The 13,818-nt window shown below is 39.2% G+C and overlaps 1 protein-coding gene across 15 annotated transcripts in view; it reads right to left on the reverse strand.

Moving 5' to 3' along the window:
* Positions 1–13,818, reverse strand: part of PIEZO2 (piezo type mechanosensitive ion channel component 2) — a 562,484-nt gene that overhangs the window by 95,072 nt on the left and 453,594 nt on the right. For all 15 annotated transcript variants that reach the window (XM_077135993.1, XM_077135995.1, XM_077136003.1 and 12 more), the window contains 5 exons: positions 11,698–11,874; positions 11,275–11,400; positions 9,733–9,933; positions 873–1,077; positions 671–772 (listed from right to left, as the gene is read on the reverse strand). In XM_077135993.1, the coding sequence (XP_076992108.1) occupies positions 671–772; positions 873–1,077; positions 9,733–9,933; positions 11,275–11,400; positions 11,698–11,874 (811 nt within the window). The remainder of the gene's footprint in view (positions 1–670; positions 773–872; positions 1,078–9,732; positions 9,934–11,274; positions 11,401–11,697; positions 11,875–13,818) is intronic.

Here is a 13,818-nt window from a genome sequence, read left to right on the forward strand (position 1 = left end):
ATCAAAGGCTGTTCCCAGAGGCCTATGCTACTGTGGAAGGTAGATGCAGGGATGTACAGGAGCCCCAGGTAATGTGAGGAGACAGGGCATGATGACCTGTTCTCATAGCTGCAGACCAGCCTGCCGGGCAAAATGAAGCAGCAAGTGTTTAAGTCCCACCATCACAGTGCCATGGCTTTGTCATTTGTAAATCAGAATGCACTAGGCAGGGTGTTCCCTTTCGTTGGCACCCTGCATTCCCTGGGTCTCAGGTGTGGCTGCTTCTAGGCCCTAGGAAGGGTGGGAAGTTGGGAATTATCTCGCTAGCTTTCACAGTCATGTCTTTAGTGGCTTGGTCTATCTGCAATGGCAGCTAGAAAAAACAACCTACAAAATAGAAGACCTCCCATTATAGTCTATCTTCCAAAAGGGGTAGATGAGGCTGTGTGTATTGGAAGGTGAAAGTAGGACACTCAAGATGGTATTTCCAATGCTTTCTTATTAATTTTGCAAATGTAACAGAGCAAGTAGAAGCCATTGATGTGGTGATATGAGTACGTAAGGATAAGCCTTGACATGATTATAAAGCTGCTGTGGGAGAAGTAAGGCACTAAAGTACAACACATGGAGAATTATTAGCAAATATAAACCAAATATCCATGTTCTGTGGCCCCGGGGCTGAAAAACTTACAGACAAGAAACACAGGGTTGGGCCGCACTATGAAGTCTGGGAAGTAGAGCCACTTGATGATGTTGTTGTTGAAGTGAGCCCCCTTGAATCTCCATGGGTAATCTGAAGGGCGTGAGTAGTGAACAACAGATCAGTACTGGCCTCTGCAGCATCCCCCCTGGCTGCCCACCCTGCAGAGGTCCCCTAGGGAGAACAGTTTCACCTCTGCAGGGAGCTGGTGGGATCCCGATGCAGATGAAGTACTGGAAGGTGATAATACATGCCAGGAAACAGCAGTACTTGGGCCAGACCTCCGCAATAGCCTTTCTTCTGCGCCGATACAACACAGCGATCAGCCAGCAGGCGTGGATCATGGCGTAGAAGTCCATTCGCTGACCAATGACGTTAACTGACATTAGGAAACAGGTCTGTGTAAGGATGGAAAGAGGCAAAAAGACAATCGGGTTTATAGGGAAGGGGAGTGGTGTCAAGGGTCAGCACAAGCAGGTCAGAAAACCTGCATTTCTGTAGGTGGGTCTGTATGTTCTCACAGAGTCTCACCTCTTTTTGGGTGCTTTTATGTGAAGGTGAAAATACCACACAAACTGCTTCCAAAGGAAACCCTGACTACAATACTTAAAAACGAGCAAAGAAGAGAAGAGAAAAATAGCTGTGAGCTCATAATGAAACATAACTGTTTCAAATTCATTCTACTGAGGGGAAAGCACTGCCACCACCACTTCAGGTTAAAACAGTTCATTTGGGTAGAAGTAACACATCCAAAATGCACAAAACAGAAAGATTAACAATATATTACTCTTCTTTTTAAATTTTTATTTATTTATTTATTTATTTTTAAAGTTAAAAATTTTTTAAACCTAACAACATACAAAAATGAACATTCTTACCATATGATCATTCTATTTTTTATTTATAATCAATAACTCACAATATCATCACATAGTTGTATATTCATCACCATGATCATTTCTTAGAACACTTGCATCAATTCAGAAAAAAAATAAAAAGAAAAAAAATCCATACATACCATACCCCTTACCCTTCCTTCTCATTGATTCCTATATTTCCATCTACCCAATATATTTTAGCTTTTGTTTCCCCTATCTTTTTCTATAACCCTTATCACTCCATTCCATTGATCACTAGCATTTCAATCTACTAAGTTTATTCTAACATTTGCTTCCCTATTATTTATTTTTAATCCATATGTTTTACTCATCTGTCCATACCATAGATTTCACACAGTCACATTGTAAATGCTGTATCATTATACAATCACTTTCAAGAACCATGGCTACTGAACACAGCTCCTCTCCATTATACCTTAACTAAAAAGGTGATATCTACATGATGTGTAAGAATAACCTCCAGGATAACCTCTTGACTCTGTTTGAAATCTCTCAGCCATTGACACTTTATTTTGTCTCATTTCTCTCTTACCCCTTTTGCTCTAGAAGGTTTGCTCAATCCCTTCATGCTGAGTCTCAGCTCATTCAGGGTTTCTTTCCCACATTGCCAGGAAGGTTTACACACCTGGGAGTCATGTCCCACACAGAGAGGGGGAGGGCAGTGAGTTTGCTTGTTGCATTGGATGAGAGAGAGAGGCCACATCTGAGCAACAAAAGAGGTTCTCTGGGGGTGACTCTTAGGCCTAACTTTAAGTAGGCTTAGCCTATCTGTTGTGGGGATAAGTTTCATATGAACAAACCCCAAGACTGAAGGCTTGGCCTATTGCTTTGGTTGTCCCCATTGTTTGTGAGAATATCAGGAATTCTCCACATGGGGAAGTTGAATTTTCCCCCTTTCTTGCCATTCTCCCAAGAAGACTTTGCAAATACTTTTTTATTCACTGTTCAAATCACTTTGGGATTTATCGGGGTATCACTCTGGACAAACCTACAAACTCATGCCCTACTCAAGGTTCCATGTACTTATGGTGTTCAATTAGACTGTTCACATAAGTTATATTAGGATACACTAGTCAAATAATAAATTTTGTACCAAATAAAGCATTTTTTTGCTTTAATCTTACACATAAGTTAAAGTTTTAAAATATGAATTACCATCTATTTTCAACTCCCTGCAATACTGACATTCCTTTGTACTTGCTCATGCAAAAACATTTTTTAATTTGTACATTTAATCACTATCATTGTACCTTTAGGCATTCATAGATTATACCATCTCACACTTTATCATCTATCTTTCCTCCTAATTTCATTTGTTCCCCCCAGCCCTCTTCCCTTTATCATTCTCAGATTTAGCTTTATTCAGTGTACTAACATTACTATATTACATGTAGGTAGTATTGTGCTATCCATTTCTGAATTTTTACAATCAGTCCTGCTGCACAATCTATATCCCTTCAGCTCCAATTACCTGATATCTATCTTATTTCTATCTCCTGATTGGCCTCTGTTCTTAGTTGAAATTCTCCAAGTTCATTCACTAATGTTAGTTCATATCAGTGAGGCCATACAGTATTTGTCCTTCTGTTTCTGGCTAATCTCACTCAGCATAATGTCCTCAAGTTCCATCATGTTGTTACATTCTTCATAACTTTATTCTGTTTTATAGCTGCATAATATTCCATCGTATGAATATACCACAGCTTGTTCAGCCACTTGTCTGTTGATGGACATTTGGGCTGTTCCATCTCTTGGCAATTGTTAACAATGCTGCTATAGACATTGGTGTGCAAATGTCCATTTGTGTCCTTGCCCTCATGTCCTCTGGGTAGATACCTAGCAATGATACTGCCATATCATATGGCAATTCTATACTTAGCTTCCTGAGGAAATGCCAAACTGCCTTCCACAGTAGCTGTACCATTTTACATTCCCACCAACAATGGATAAATGTGCCTCTTTCTCCACATCTTCTCCAGCACTTGACATTTCCTATTGATAATGGCCATTCTGGTGGGTGTGAGATGATATCTCATTGTGGATTTTATTTGCATTTCCCTAATAGTCATGAAAGTTGAGCATTTTTTCATGTGTCTTTTGTCCATTTGTATTTCCTCTTCTGAGAAGTGTCTGTTTACATCTTTTGCCCATTTTGTAATTGGGTTGTTTGTCTTTTTGTTATTGAGTTGAACAATCTCTTTATATATTCTGGATACTAGACCTTTATCTGATATATCATTTCTAAATATTGTCTCCCATTGTATAGGCTGTCTTTTCACTTTCTTGACAAAGTTCTTTGATGCACAAAAGTGTTTAATCTTGAGGAGTTGCCATTTATTTATTTCTTCAATGCTCATGCTTTGGGTGTAAGATCTAGGAAACCACCTCCTAGTATAAGATCTATAAGATACTTACCTACATTTTCTTCTAAAATTTTATGGTCTTAGATCTAATGTTTAGGTCTTTGATCCATTTTGAGTTAATTTTTGTATAGAGTGTGAGATGTGGATCCTCTTTCATTCTTTTGCAAGTAGATATCCAGTTCTCTAGGTACCATTTATTGAAGAGACTGCTCTGTCCTAGGTGAGTTGGCTTAACTGCCTTATCAAATATTCAATTGTCCATAATTGAGAGGGTCTATATCTGAACAACATATTCAATTCCATTGGTCAGTATATCTATCTTTATGTCAGTACTATGCTGTTTTGACCACTGTGGCTTTGTAATACGCCTTAAAGTCAGGTAGCATAAGACCTCCAACTTCATTTTTCTTTCTCAGGATATTTTTAGCTATTCAGGGCACCCTGCCCTTGCAGATAAATTTAGTTATTGGTTTTTCTATTTCTGAAAAGTACGTTTTTGGAATTTTAACTTTAATTTTTAAATTGGTATTGCATTGAATCTGTAAATCAATTTAGGTAGAATTGACATCTAACTATATTTAGTCTTCCAGTCCATGAACACAGTATGCCCTTCCATTTATTTAGGTCTTCTGTGACTTTTTTTTTTTTTTTAACAATTTCTTATAGTTTTCTCTGTATAGGTCTTGTGTCTCTTTAGTTAAACTCATTCCTAAATATTTTATTATTTTGGTTGCAATTGCAAATGGAAATTTTTTCATGATTTCCCCCTCAGATTGTTCATTACTACTGTATAGAAACATTACAGATTTTTGAGTGTTGATCTTGTAATCTGTCACTTTTCTGTACTCATTTATTAGCTCTAGTAGTTTTGCTGTGGATTTTTTGGGGTTTTCAACACATAGTACCATATCTGCAAACAGTGAGAGCTTTACTTCTTCCTTTCCAATTCTGATGCCTTGTATTTCTTTTCCTTGTCTAATTGCTCTGGCTAGAACTTGTCCAACACAATGTTGAATAACAATGGTCCTAGTCTTGACTGTTGACTAACAGTGGTGACAGTGGACATCCTTGTCTTTTTCCTGATCTTAGGGGGAAAGTTTTCAGTTTTACCCCATTGAGGATGATGTTAGCTATGGGTTTTTCACATATTCCCTTTATCATTTTGAGGAAGTTCCCTTCTACTCCTATCCTTTGAAGTGTTTTCAAGAGGAAAGGATGCTGAGTTTTGTCAAATGCCTTTTCTGCATCAATCAAGATGATCATGTCATTTTTCTGCTTTATTTATTGATATGGTTTATTACATACTTGATTTTCTCATGCTGAACCATCCTTGCATACCTGGGATGAATCCTACTTGGTCATGGTACATAACTCTTTTAGTGTGGTGCTAGATTCAAATTGCAAGAATTTTGTTGAGGATTTCTGCATCCATATTCATTACAGAATCTGGTCTGTAGTTTTCTTGTAATTTTTTGGTCTGGCTTTGGTATGAGGGTGATGTTGGCTTCATAGGATGAGTTAGGTAGGCTTTCCTCCTCTTCAATTTTTTTGAAGAGTTTGAGCAGGATTGGTACTAATTCTTTCTTGGATGTTTGGTAAATTCAGTTGTGAACTCAACTGGTCTTGGAATTTCCTTTTTTGGGAGCTTCTTAATGATTGATTCAATTTCTTTATTTGTGATTGGTTTGTTGAGGTTGTCTACTTCTTCTCGAGTTGATATTGGCTGTTCATGCCTTTCTAGGAAGTTGTCCATTTCATTTACATTGTCTAGTTTATTAGCATAAAGTAGTTCATAGTATCCTCTCATTATTTCCTTTACTTCAGCACGGTCAGTGATTATATCTCCTCATTCATTTCTGATTTTATTTATTTGCATCCTCTCTCTTCTTCTTTTTGTCAACCTTGCTAAGGGTTCACCAATCTTATCGATTTTCTCATAGAACCAGGTTCTGGTTTTGTTTATTTTCTTTACTGTTTTCATGTTCTCAATTTCATTTATTCTGCTCTAATCTTCATTATTTCTTCCCCTTTGCTTGCTTTGGGGTTAGTTTCCTGTTCTTTCTCTAGTTCTTCCAGGTGGACAGTTAATTCCTTGATTTTTGCTCTTTCTTCTTTTTTCATATAGGCATTTAGGGCAATAAATTTCCCTCTTAGTACTGCCTTTCCTGCATCACATAAATTTTGATATGTTGTGTTCTCATTTTCATTTGCCTTGAGATATTTACTGATTTCTCTTGTAATTTCTTCCTTGACCCACAGGTTGTTTAAGAGTGTGTTGTTCAGCCTCCATATATCTGTGGATTTTCTGGCCTTCTGCCTATTATTGATTTCCAGCTTCATTCCTTTATTATCTGAGAAAGTGTTTTGCATGATTTAAATCTTTTAAAATTTATTAACACTTGCTTTGTGACACAGCATATTGAGAGGGTCTATATCTGAACAACATATTCAATTCCATTGGTCAGTATATCTATCTTTATGTCAGTACTATGCTGTTTTGACCACTGTGGCTTTGTAATACGCCTTAAAGTCAGGTAGCATAAGACCTCCAACTTCATTTTTCTTTCTCAGGATATTTTTGAGAATGATCCATGAGCACTTGAGAAAAAGGTGTATCCTCCTGTTGTGGGGTGTAATGTTCTATAAATGTCTGTTAAGTCTAGTTCATTTATTGTATTATTCAAATTCTGTATTTTTTTCTTGATCCTCTGTCTAGATGGTCTGTCTAGTGATAAGAATGGGGAATTGAAGTCTCCAACTATTACAGAAGATGTGTCTATTTCTCTTTTCAGTGTTTGCCTCATGTATTTTTGAGCACTCTGGCTTGGTGCATAAATATTTATGATTGATATGTTTTCTTGTTGAATTGTTCCTCTTATTAATACATAGTGTCCTTCTTTGTCTCTTTTAGCTGTTTTAAATTTGAATTCTAATTTGTTGGATATTAGTATAGCTACTCCTGCTCTTTTCTGATTGTTGTTTGCATGAAATATCTTTTCCCAACCTTTCACTTTCAACCTATGTTTATCCTCGGGTCTAAGACGTGTCTCCTGTAGACAACATATAGATGGGTCCTGCATTTTAATCCATTCTGCCAGTCTATGTTTTTAGATTGGGGAGTTTAATCCATTAACATTTACTGTTATTACTGTAAGTGTGGTACTTTCTTCTACTATTTTGCCTTTTGGATTTTACACATCATATCTAATTTTTCTTCTTTTTACCCTTACTGATAGTCTTCATTTCTACACTCTCCTCCACACTTTTCCCTCCTGGCTTTTCCTAACTGTTTCTAGTGCTCCATTTAGTATTTCTTGCAGAGCCAGTCTCTTGGTCACAAATGCTTCCAGTGATTTTTTTGTCTGAAAATGTTTCCCACTCATTTTTGAAGGACAATTTTGCTGGATATAGAATTCTTAGTTGACAGTTTTTCTCTTTTAATATCTTAAATATATCATACCACTGTCTTCTCACTTTTTCTGCTGTGAAATCTACACATAGTCTTATCGGGCTTCCCTTGTATGTGATGGATTGTTTTTCTCTTTCTACTTTCAAGATTTTCTTTTTTCTCTTTGACATCTGACATTCTGATTAGTAAGTGCCTGGAGGTACGTCTATTTGGATCTATTCTGTTTGGGGTATGCTGCACTTCTTGGATCTGTAATTTTAAGTCTTTCATAAGAGTTGGGACATTTTCAATGATAATTTTCTCCATGAGTTTTTCTCCTCCTTTTCCCCTTCTGGGACACCCACAACACATATATTTGTATACTTCATGTTGTCATTCAATTCCCTGAGTCCCTGCTCATATTTTTCCATTCTTTTCCACATATTTTCTTTTGTTTGTCAGATTTCAGATGTTCTGTCCTCCAGTTCACTAATCCTGCCTTCTGCCTCTTGAAATCTAACATTGTAGGATTCCATTGTTTTTTTCATTTCTTCTACTGTGACTTTCATTCCCTTAACTTATGCAATTTGTTTTTTTCAGACTTTCAAGTTCTTTTTGTTCATTCCTTGCCTACTTTACATCCTCCCTCAATTCACTGATTTGATTTTTGATGAGTTTTCCATGTCTATATGAACATTCTGAATTAATTGTTTCAACTCCTGTATCTATTTGGATGGTTGGTTTGTTCCTTTGACTGGGCCATAGCTTCAATTTTCCTAGTATGATTTGTTACTTTTTGCTCGCCTCTAGGCATTTAATTTCCTTAATTAGTTTATTCTGGAGATTGTTTTCACTTTTTTTTACCTAAGATTTTCTTTCTGGATGACTTTGTTTTCTATCTATTCTTTGACTTTCAGTTCAGCTTATTCTAGACCTCTAGCTTAGGTTTTATTTAATAGACCAGAAATTTTCAGTTTTTGTTTTCTTGTTTCTTGCCCTGCCTGTATGGTGCCTTTTTTTTCCCCCTTGGGAGGGTCTACTTAGGTATTATAGACCCCAGTCAGATTTTCCCAGACCAGACGGGTCTCCTCTCAGGAGGAAAGAGTCACCTCCATCAGTTTTCCCTGAGGGTGAGACCCAGCAGGTTGAAAGACTTTCTTATGAAGCCTCTGGACTCTGTGTTTTCCCTATCCTGCCTGTAATGTGGTGCCTGTATGCCTGCAGGTCCCCCCAGCATAAGGTGATGTGGCACCTTTAACTTCAGCAGACTCTCCCTGCTGGGGGTATAGTTGAGACAGAGGAGAGGTTGTAGGCTGGCTTTAATTGCTTCAGTTTTCCTTACTCTGGGGTCTGAATTCCTTGAGGGAGGGATTCCACCTGAGCTAGGCCCCATGCCTCCTCTGGCGATTGCACAGCCTCCAGATAAAAGCTCAAACAAGCTTAATTCTGCCCATGCCTGGGGCAGTTGGAGCCTGAGAAGCCCTGCAGCTGTCTCCAAAGAGCAGTCAAGCCATAGAAATACAGCCACATAAAAGAAGAGAAAAAAAAATCCTTTTCAGAGCAAGATCCCATTCTCTGGTTTGCCAATCAAGAGCTTAAGTTGATATGTTGCTCTGTGTATCTTCAGGTCCTATGTGGGCCCTTTCCTTCAGGGCCCAGATCCTTTCAAGTATTTTGTGCTGTCTGATCTAAAAAACCTCTGGGTTTTTGTTTTTTTCTTTTCCTTTATCTGTCTGCCCTGACCCCTCTGCACTGGGGCAAAAACCAGCAACCTCAGCTTTTACTCAAGGTTCAGCTGAACTGGTGGCCTATTTTTAGTAGTCAGAATTTGTTAATTAATTCCACAATTAGAACTTGTTTGTGCTCAGCCCCTGCTGCTAGTAAAGTCTCTTACTATTCCCTCTGGGAAGCAGCCTGTGGGGAAGGGGTGCCAGCCGCCACGACTTGGGGAGCTTACGGTTCTGGGGGGGCTTGCAGCTGTTCCACTGGTCCAGACTGGGGTATGCTGTGTGTCTGGTCACTGATGTGGCCCCAGCAGTTGTTCTGTACTGTTCCTGGCTATCTACTAGCTGTTCTGCAAGATGAACTAAAGCTGCCATCTTGGCTCTTCCAGTATATTATTCTTAGGAAACATGTCAAAATTACAATTATGTCCATGAATTTATATGGGTGTAGAGATTCAGAGTAACCAAGTGGTGCAGTGGAAGGGGGCAGTGGCACCTGCTCTTGGAAATTTTTCCACCAGGCCAAAGTGATCCACCAGGAGAAATACCTTCTACAATCACAAAGAGAGTAAATATGGCCTGAAGAGCTACAGTGAAGCTATAGTGGGCAACTGGCCCAAGGGAGTAGTTTGAATTTTCACAGCAAAGAATAATGAAGCACAATACCATTGAAACTCACCTCCAAACCAAACTTGTAGAAGAAATAATTTATGAAATATTTGGCACAATTAATAAGTCCATCATCTAGATGTAGCCTTGTGATGTCATGAAAGATGGTTTTAGATACGGGGGCTGTCAGGTTGTTTCGGCCTCGATAGTATTCCTGGTGTCGGTAAACGGTAACTTCAAAGGCCAGAATGGCAAGCATTAGGAGGTTATTCTGTAGAGCAAAACACAATGGTGTGAAGCCAAATGCCTGATGATTTGGTCATTTAATGCTAAACCATAATTGTTATTCTTGTTATCCAAAAGGAAAATGTTTTCTAGAATTCCACCTCTACAAAATAAATTTAGAATTGGGCTCAGTGTTCATTTTTTTTCTTTGTGGCAACAACAGTGGGTTTTTCATGGAACCCTTAGCAAATTATGCTAATTTCCATGATAATGGATCCAGAAACTCTACTTCCCACCACACCTGAAAAAGTGCACACTACATATAAGGAAGCAGGGTCAGCTACCTACATTGTTTGCATGGGGAAGTACAAAATAATACTGGGAAACAAACTGAACTGGAGGAGTGGGAGGCTAGTTAAAGGGGACTTCTGGAGAACCTCCAAAATTTGGATATAAGAGGCAGGAAGTTGAGAATCACGTTGATGATGATAAAATAATGATAATTTTTATTATTATAGTAATGAAAATATTTAACATTCATTGAACCCTCATCATTTGCCAAGCACTGTTATAACCATCACTCTTTTCTAACTCAATCCCTGTAAGACTCTTTAGGATAGATACTACTATAAATGATACCTGCCAAATGAGTAAAACCTAGAGTGCAACACAGAAAATGGGTGCTAAGTCTACATAAAAATTCCAGGTGCTAAGTATGAAAGTTTTGTTTTTAAGTGCAGACTGTTCATAAAATCCATTTAGTAAAATGTGAAAAATCTGAAGTATGTGACTTTTATGTTTTTTATAACTGCTTGCAATCCAAGTTCCATTTTCAATGATAGGCTGTTTTTTTTTATTGCTCCTAAATGTAATAAATGCTCTCTTTAAAAAATTATAGAGCTACCCAATTTAGGCAGCAAAAATTTCTTATAATGCTACATTATGTCTCAGAAATAATCACTATTGACCATTTGGTGTATTTCATTCAGCATTTTTCTTTATGCTTAGAAGAGATCTTATTATACCCAGTACTTTTCTTTTTTTTTTTTTTTGTTATATACCCAGTGTTTTGAAAGGTGCCTTTTCTCATTTAGGTTACCAAAATCTTGCAGACATCTTTCAATGACTGACTTCTCAATTTACTTCAACTTTTTAACGGTTACCTAATGTTCCAGTGAAAGAATTTCTCATGCTTTACCCAACCAATCTCCAATCACTTGAATAATTTCTTCTTGGCACAGGACAATGCTGATTTTAACATTTAATCATTTGTTTAAAGGTAATTTCAAATGCCACACAAGAAGAGGCGGTTACATATCAAACGTGATATTACAAGACTCAAGGGAAAGGATTCTAAATAGTAACTGAGTACAACCAAAGCCTTTACCCTCAGGTAGACCAGCAGAGGGGAAGATTTCCTCAGGCCAACCCACTCTGTTGGATCGATAGGGGCGTTGTAGAGTATGGATGTGTTCAACTGGTCAGCATCTATGTTTGTTTGATTTTCATTTGGCTGAAAAGAAGAAAGAAATGGAGTAAACAATAGCAATCCAGATTAGGAGTTCAGATTTTTCTTCTCCATCTTTGCATAAAGTGGCATTGGTAGGAGACAGAGGGAAAGGCCCATTTCAAAGGGCAGATCTCATCATGGGGGCAAAATTTAAGACCAGTACCCAAGGCCAGTATATAGCCAACCTGGGTGAGATGACTCAAGAGCCAGACTGAATGTGCTTGGGGATGCAGTTTCCCCAGATATCTGCCTAAATTCTTAAAGGGCCATCAAGAAGATCCCCCCATCTTTGAGGCTCACCAAGGAACAGTTAACAGAAAAGTTCTCAGGCTTAATGGTTTGGAGCTGGTACAACATTTTGCAGACGATAATCACACATGTCCAGACGGTACAGACGCTTGAAGCCAGACGGCGCAGTTTGGCATATGGGAGGGCAAAAGCCCAGGAAATCAAAAACACATAGTTGAACAGAGACACCTGAAAACATAAAATCAGAGAATGGGGACAAAATACATCACATGGCATAACATTCAGAAAACATGGTGAATTGATTTATTCAGTTTGGCTCAGTTCAACAAGGGTTTACTGAATTTTTAGTATATGGAAGACATTGCCCTTGGTGTGGAGGATACTAAGATAAATGGGGTATGGTTTCTTTACCCAAGAATAATCACATCATGTCAATATAATATGGCAACAGTTAAGCTAGTGTTGTGAACAGGACCTTGTAAGAACCCCAAAAGGAATCTTGGCCCAATCTGGAGGTTCAGGAAGCATTTCCTGGAAGGGATGGTGCCTAAGCTGAGCCATAAGGGATGAATAAAAGTTACTCAGGCCAGAAAAAGGGAGTAGGGAATCTCAAGCATAGGATGCAGAAGCACAGCAGGAAAGCAGGACACAGGGTGATAGGAACAGGCCACCAGAGAACTACAGCAGTTTTGATATGGATAGCTAAAGTAATTAGAGGAAATGCAGACCCAGGCAACACTGCATTTGCAGATCAAACTCTACAAGAAACACATTCAATGAGTCACAAGTTGCCTCTCTTCTTCAACTGGACTTGTATAAAAAGAGGTTAACTCTAAGTGTGAGGTGCCAAGAAAGTATACTTCAAAATGCGGTGCTTGCCAACCATACAGAAAATCTAAAACAGCTGATCTGAAGCCATGCAAACGACTTTAAAGTCCACCAGAGGATAGGAATGAGTCAAGATTGGGAAGGTGACAGGCAGATGGGTGGAAAGATGTCTTTGTAGAGAAGTGCAACTCTTCAGTCTGTCTGCCCTCATCCCCAAGATGATGACAGTGGGGAGTATGGGTGCTATGTACTCAGCTAAAGCTCAAGAGAGGGTTCCAAGCAGGGACCCTCAGGGATCTTGATATGCACACGTTGGAATTTGGGCATTGTGAGCTGATGTCCAAACCCCACCTAGGAAATTGAGCTGGTGAGAGGAGGCAGGCTGCTTGGGAGGTGTGCCCCAGGGAGTTGTTGCACTGGAATCACCGTGCAGTAGTGCAGCAGAGAGTGCATGAGTGTTTCCCGTAGACCTGACATAGGAGGGACAGAGTGTTCAGACCTGTTCTGATTCTGCTCCAGAGGACAGACTGCCTGGAAGGGTGAAGGACTCTGGCAGAAAGTCAGAGGAGTGCTGGCTGGGACCCCTGGGCTGGAGTTGAGCAGCAGCTGGAGAAAGATATTTCATCAAGCACATCCCCAGAATTGCAGTTGGAAGGCCCCTCAGAGGAGCCTCCACAAGGGACCAGGTAGATTTAATTGGCTGCAGCCTGAAGTGTGAAGTCATCTCATGTGATAGCAGCAGGCAAATCAGAATATTCCCCTGCCCTACAGTTCCCACTCAGTTCTATGGTCCAGCCCAGGAGGTGGGCACAAGAGTCAGTTAATAGGAAGAGAGGCAGGGGTGAGAAAGAAATAAGTAACCAGCTAGTGTACCATCTGGCAGGCTGTCTGTTTACTCTCTACCTTGACTAGAAGGGGAGAAGCTTCTGAGTACTAATTATTTTCTGTGACTGGGCAATTTTCATTACTAAAGTGAGATATTTTTGCTATTTAAAGTGATTGTAGGGGGCAGTGCAATGGTGGCTAGGTGGCAGAATTCCTGCCTGCCATGCCAGAGACCTGAGTTCGATCCCCAGAGCTTGCCCATAAATAAAAATAAATATATATTATATATATATATAAAGCGACTGTATTACCTTCATGACCCAGGAGTGATCAGGCAGGCCAATGAACATCCTGGATTTTGCATTCAGGTGAATGGATAAACTTTTCCCACAACACATTTTAAAAAGACATGCCATGCTCCCTGTTTGATGTGCCCCATACAGCAAGACTCAGCAATGAGCCAGCTGATTGGAACCTCAAGACAAAGGCAGTGCAGAGAGGGAGGACTCTGAGCAGGGC

The sequence above is a fragment of the Tamandua tetradactyla genome, chromosome 18, assembly GCF_023851605.1.
Source record: "Tamandua tetradactyla isolate mTamTet1 chromosome 18, mTamTet1.pri, whole genome shotgun sequence".
Lineage (NCBI taxonomy): Eukaryota > Metazoa > Chordata > Mammalia > Pilosa > Myrmecophagidae > Tamandua > Tamandua tetradactyla.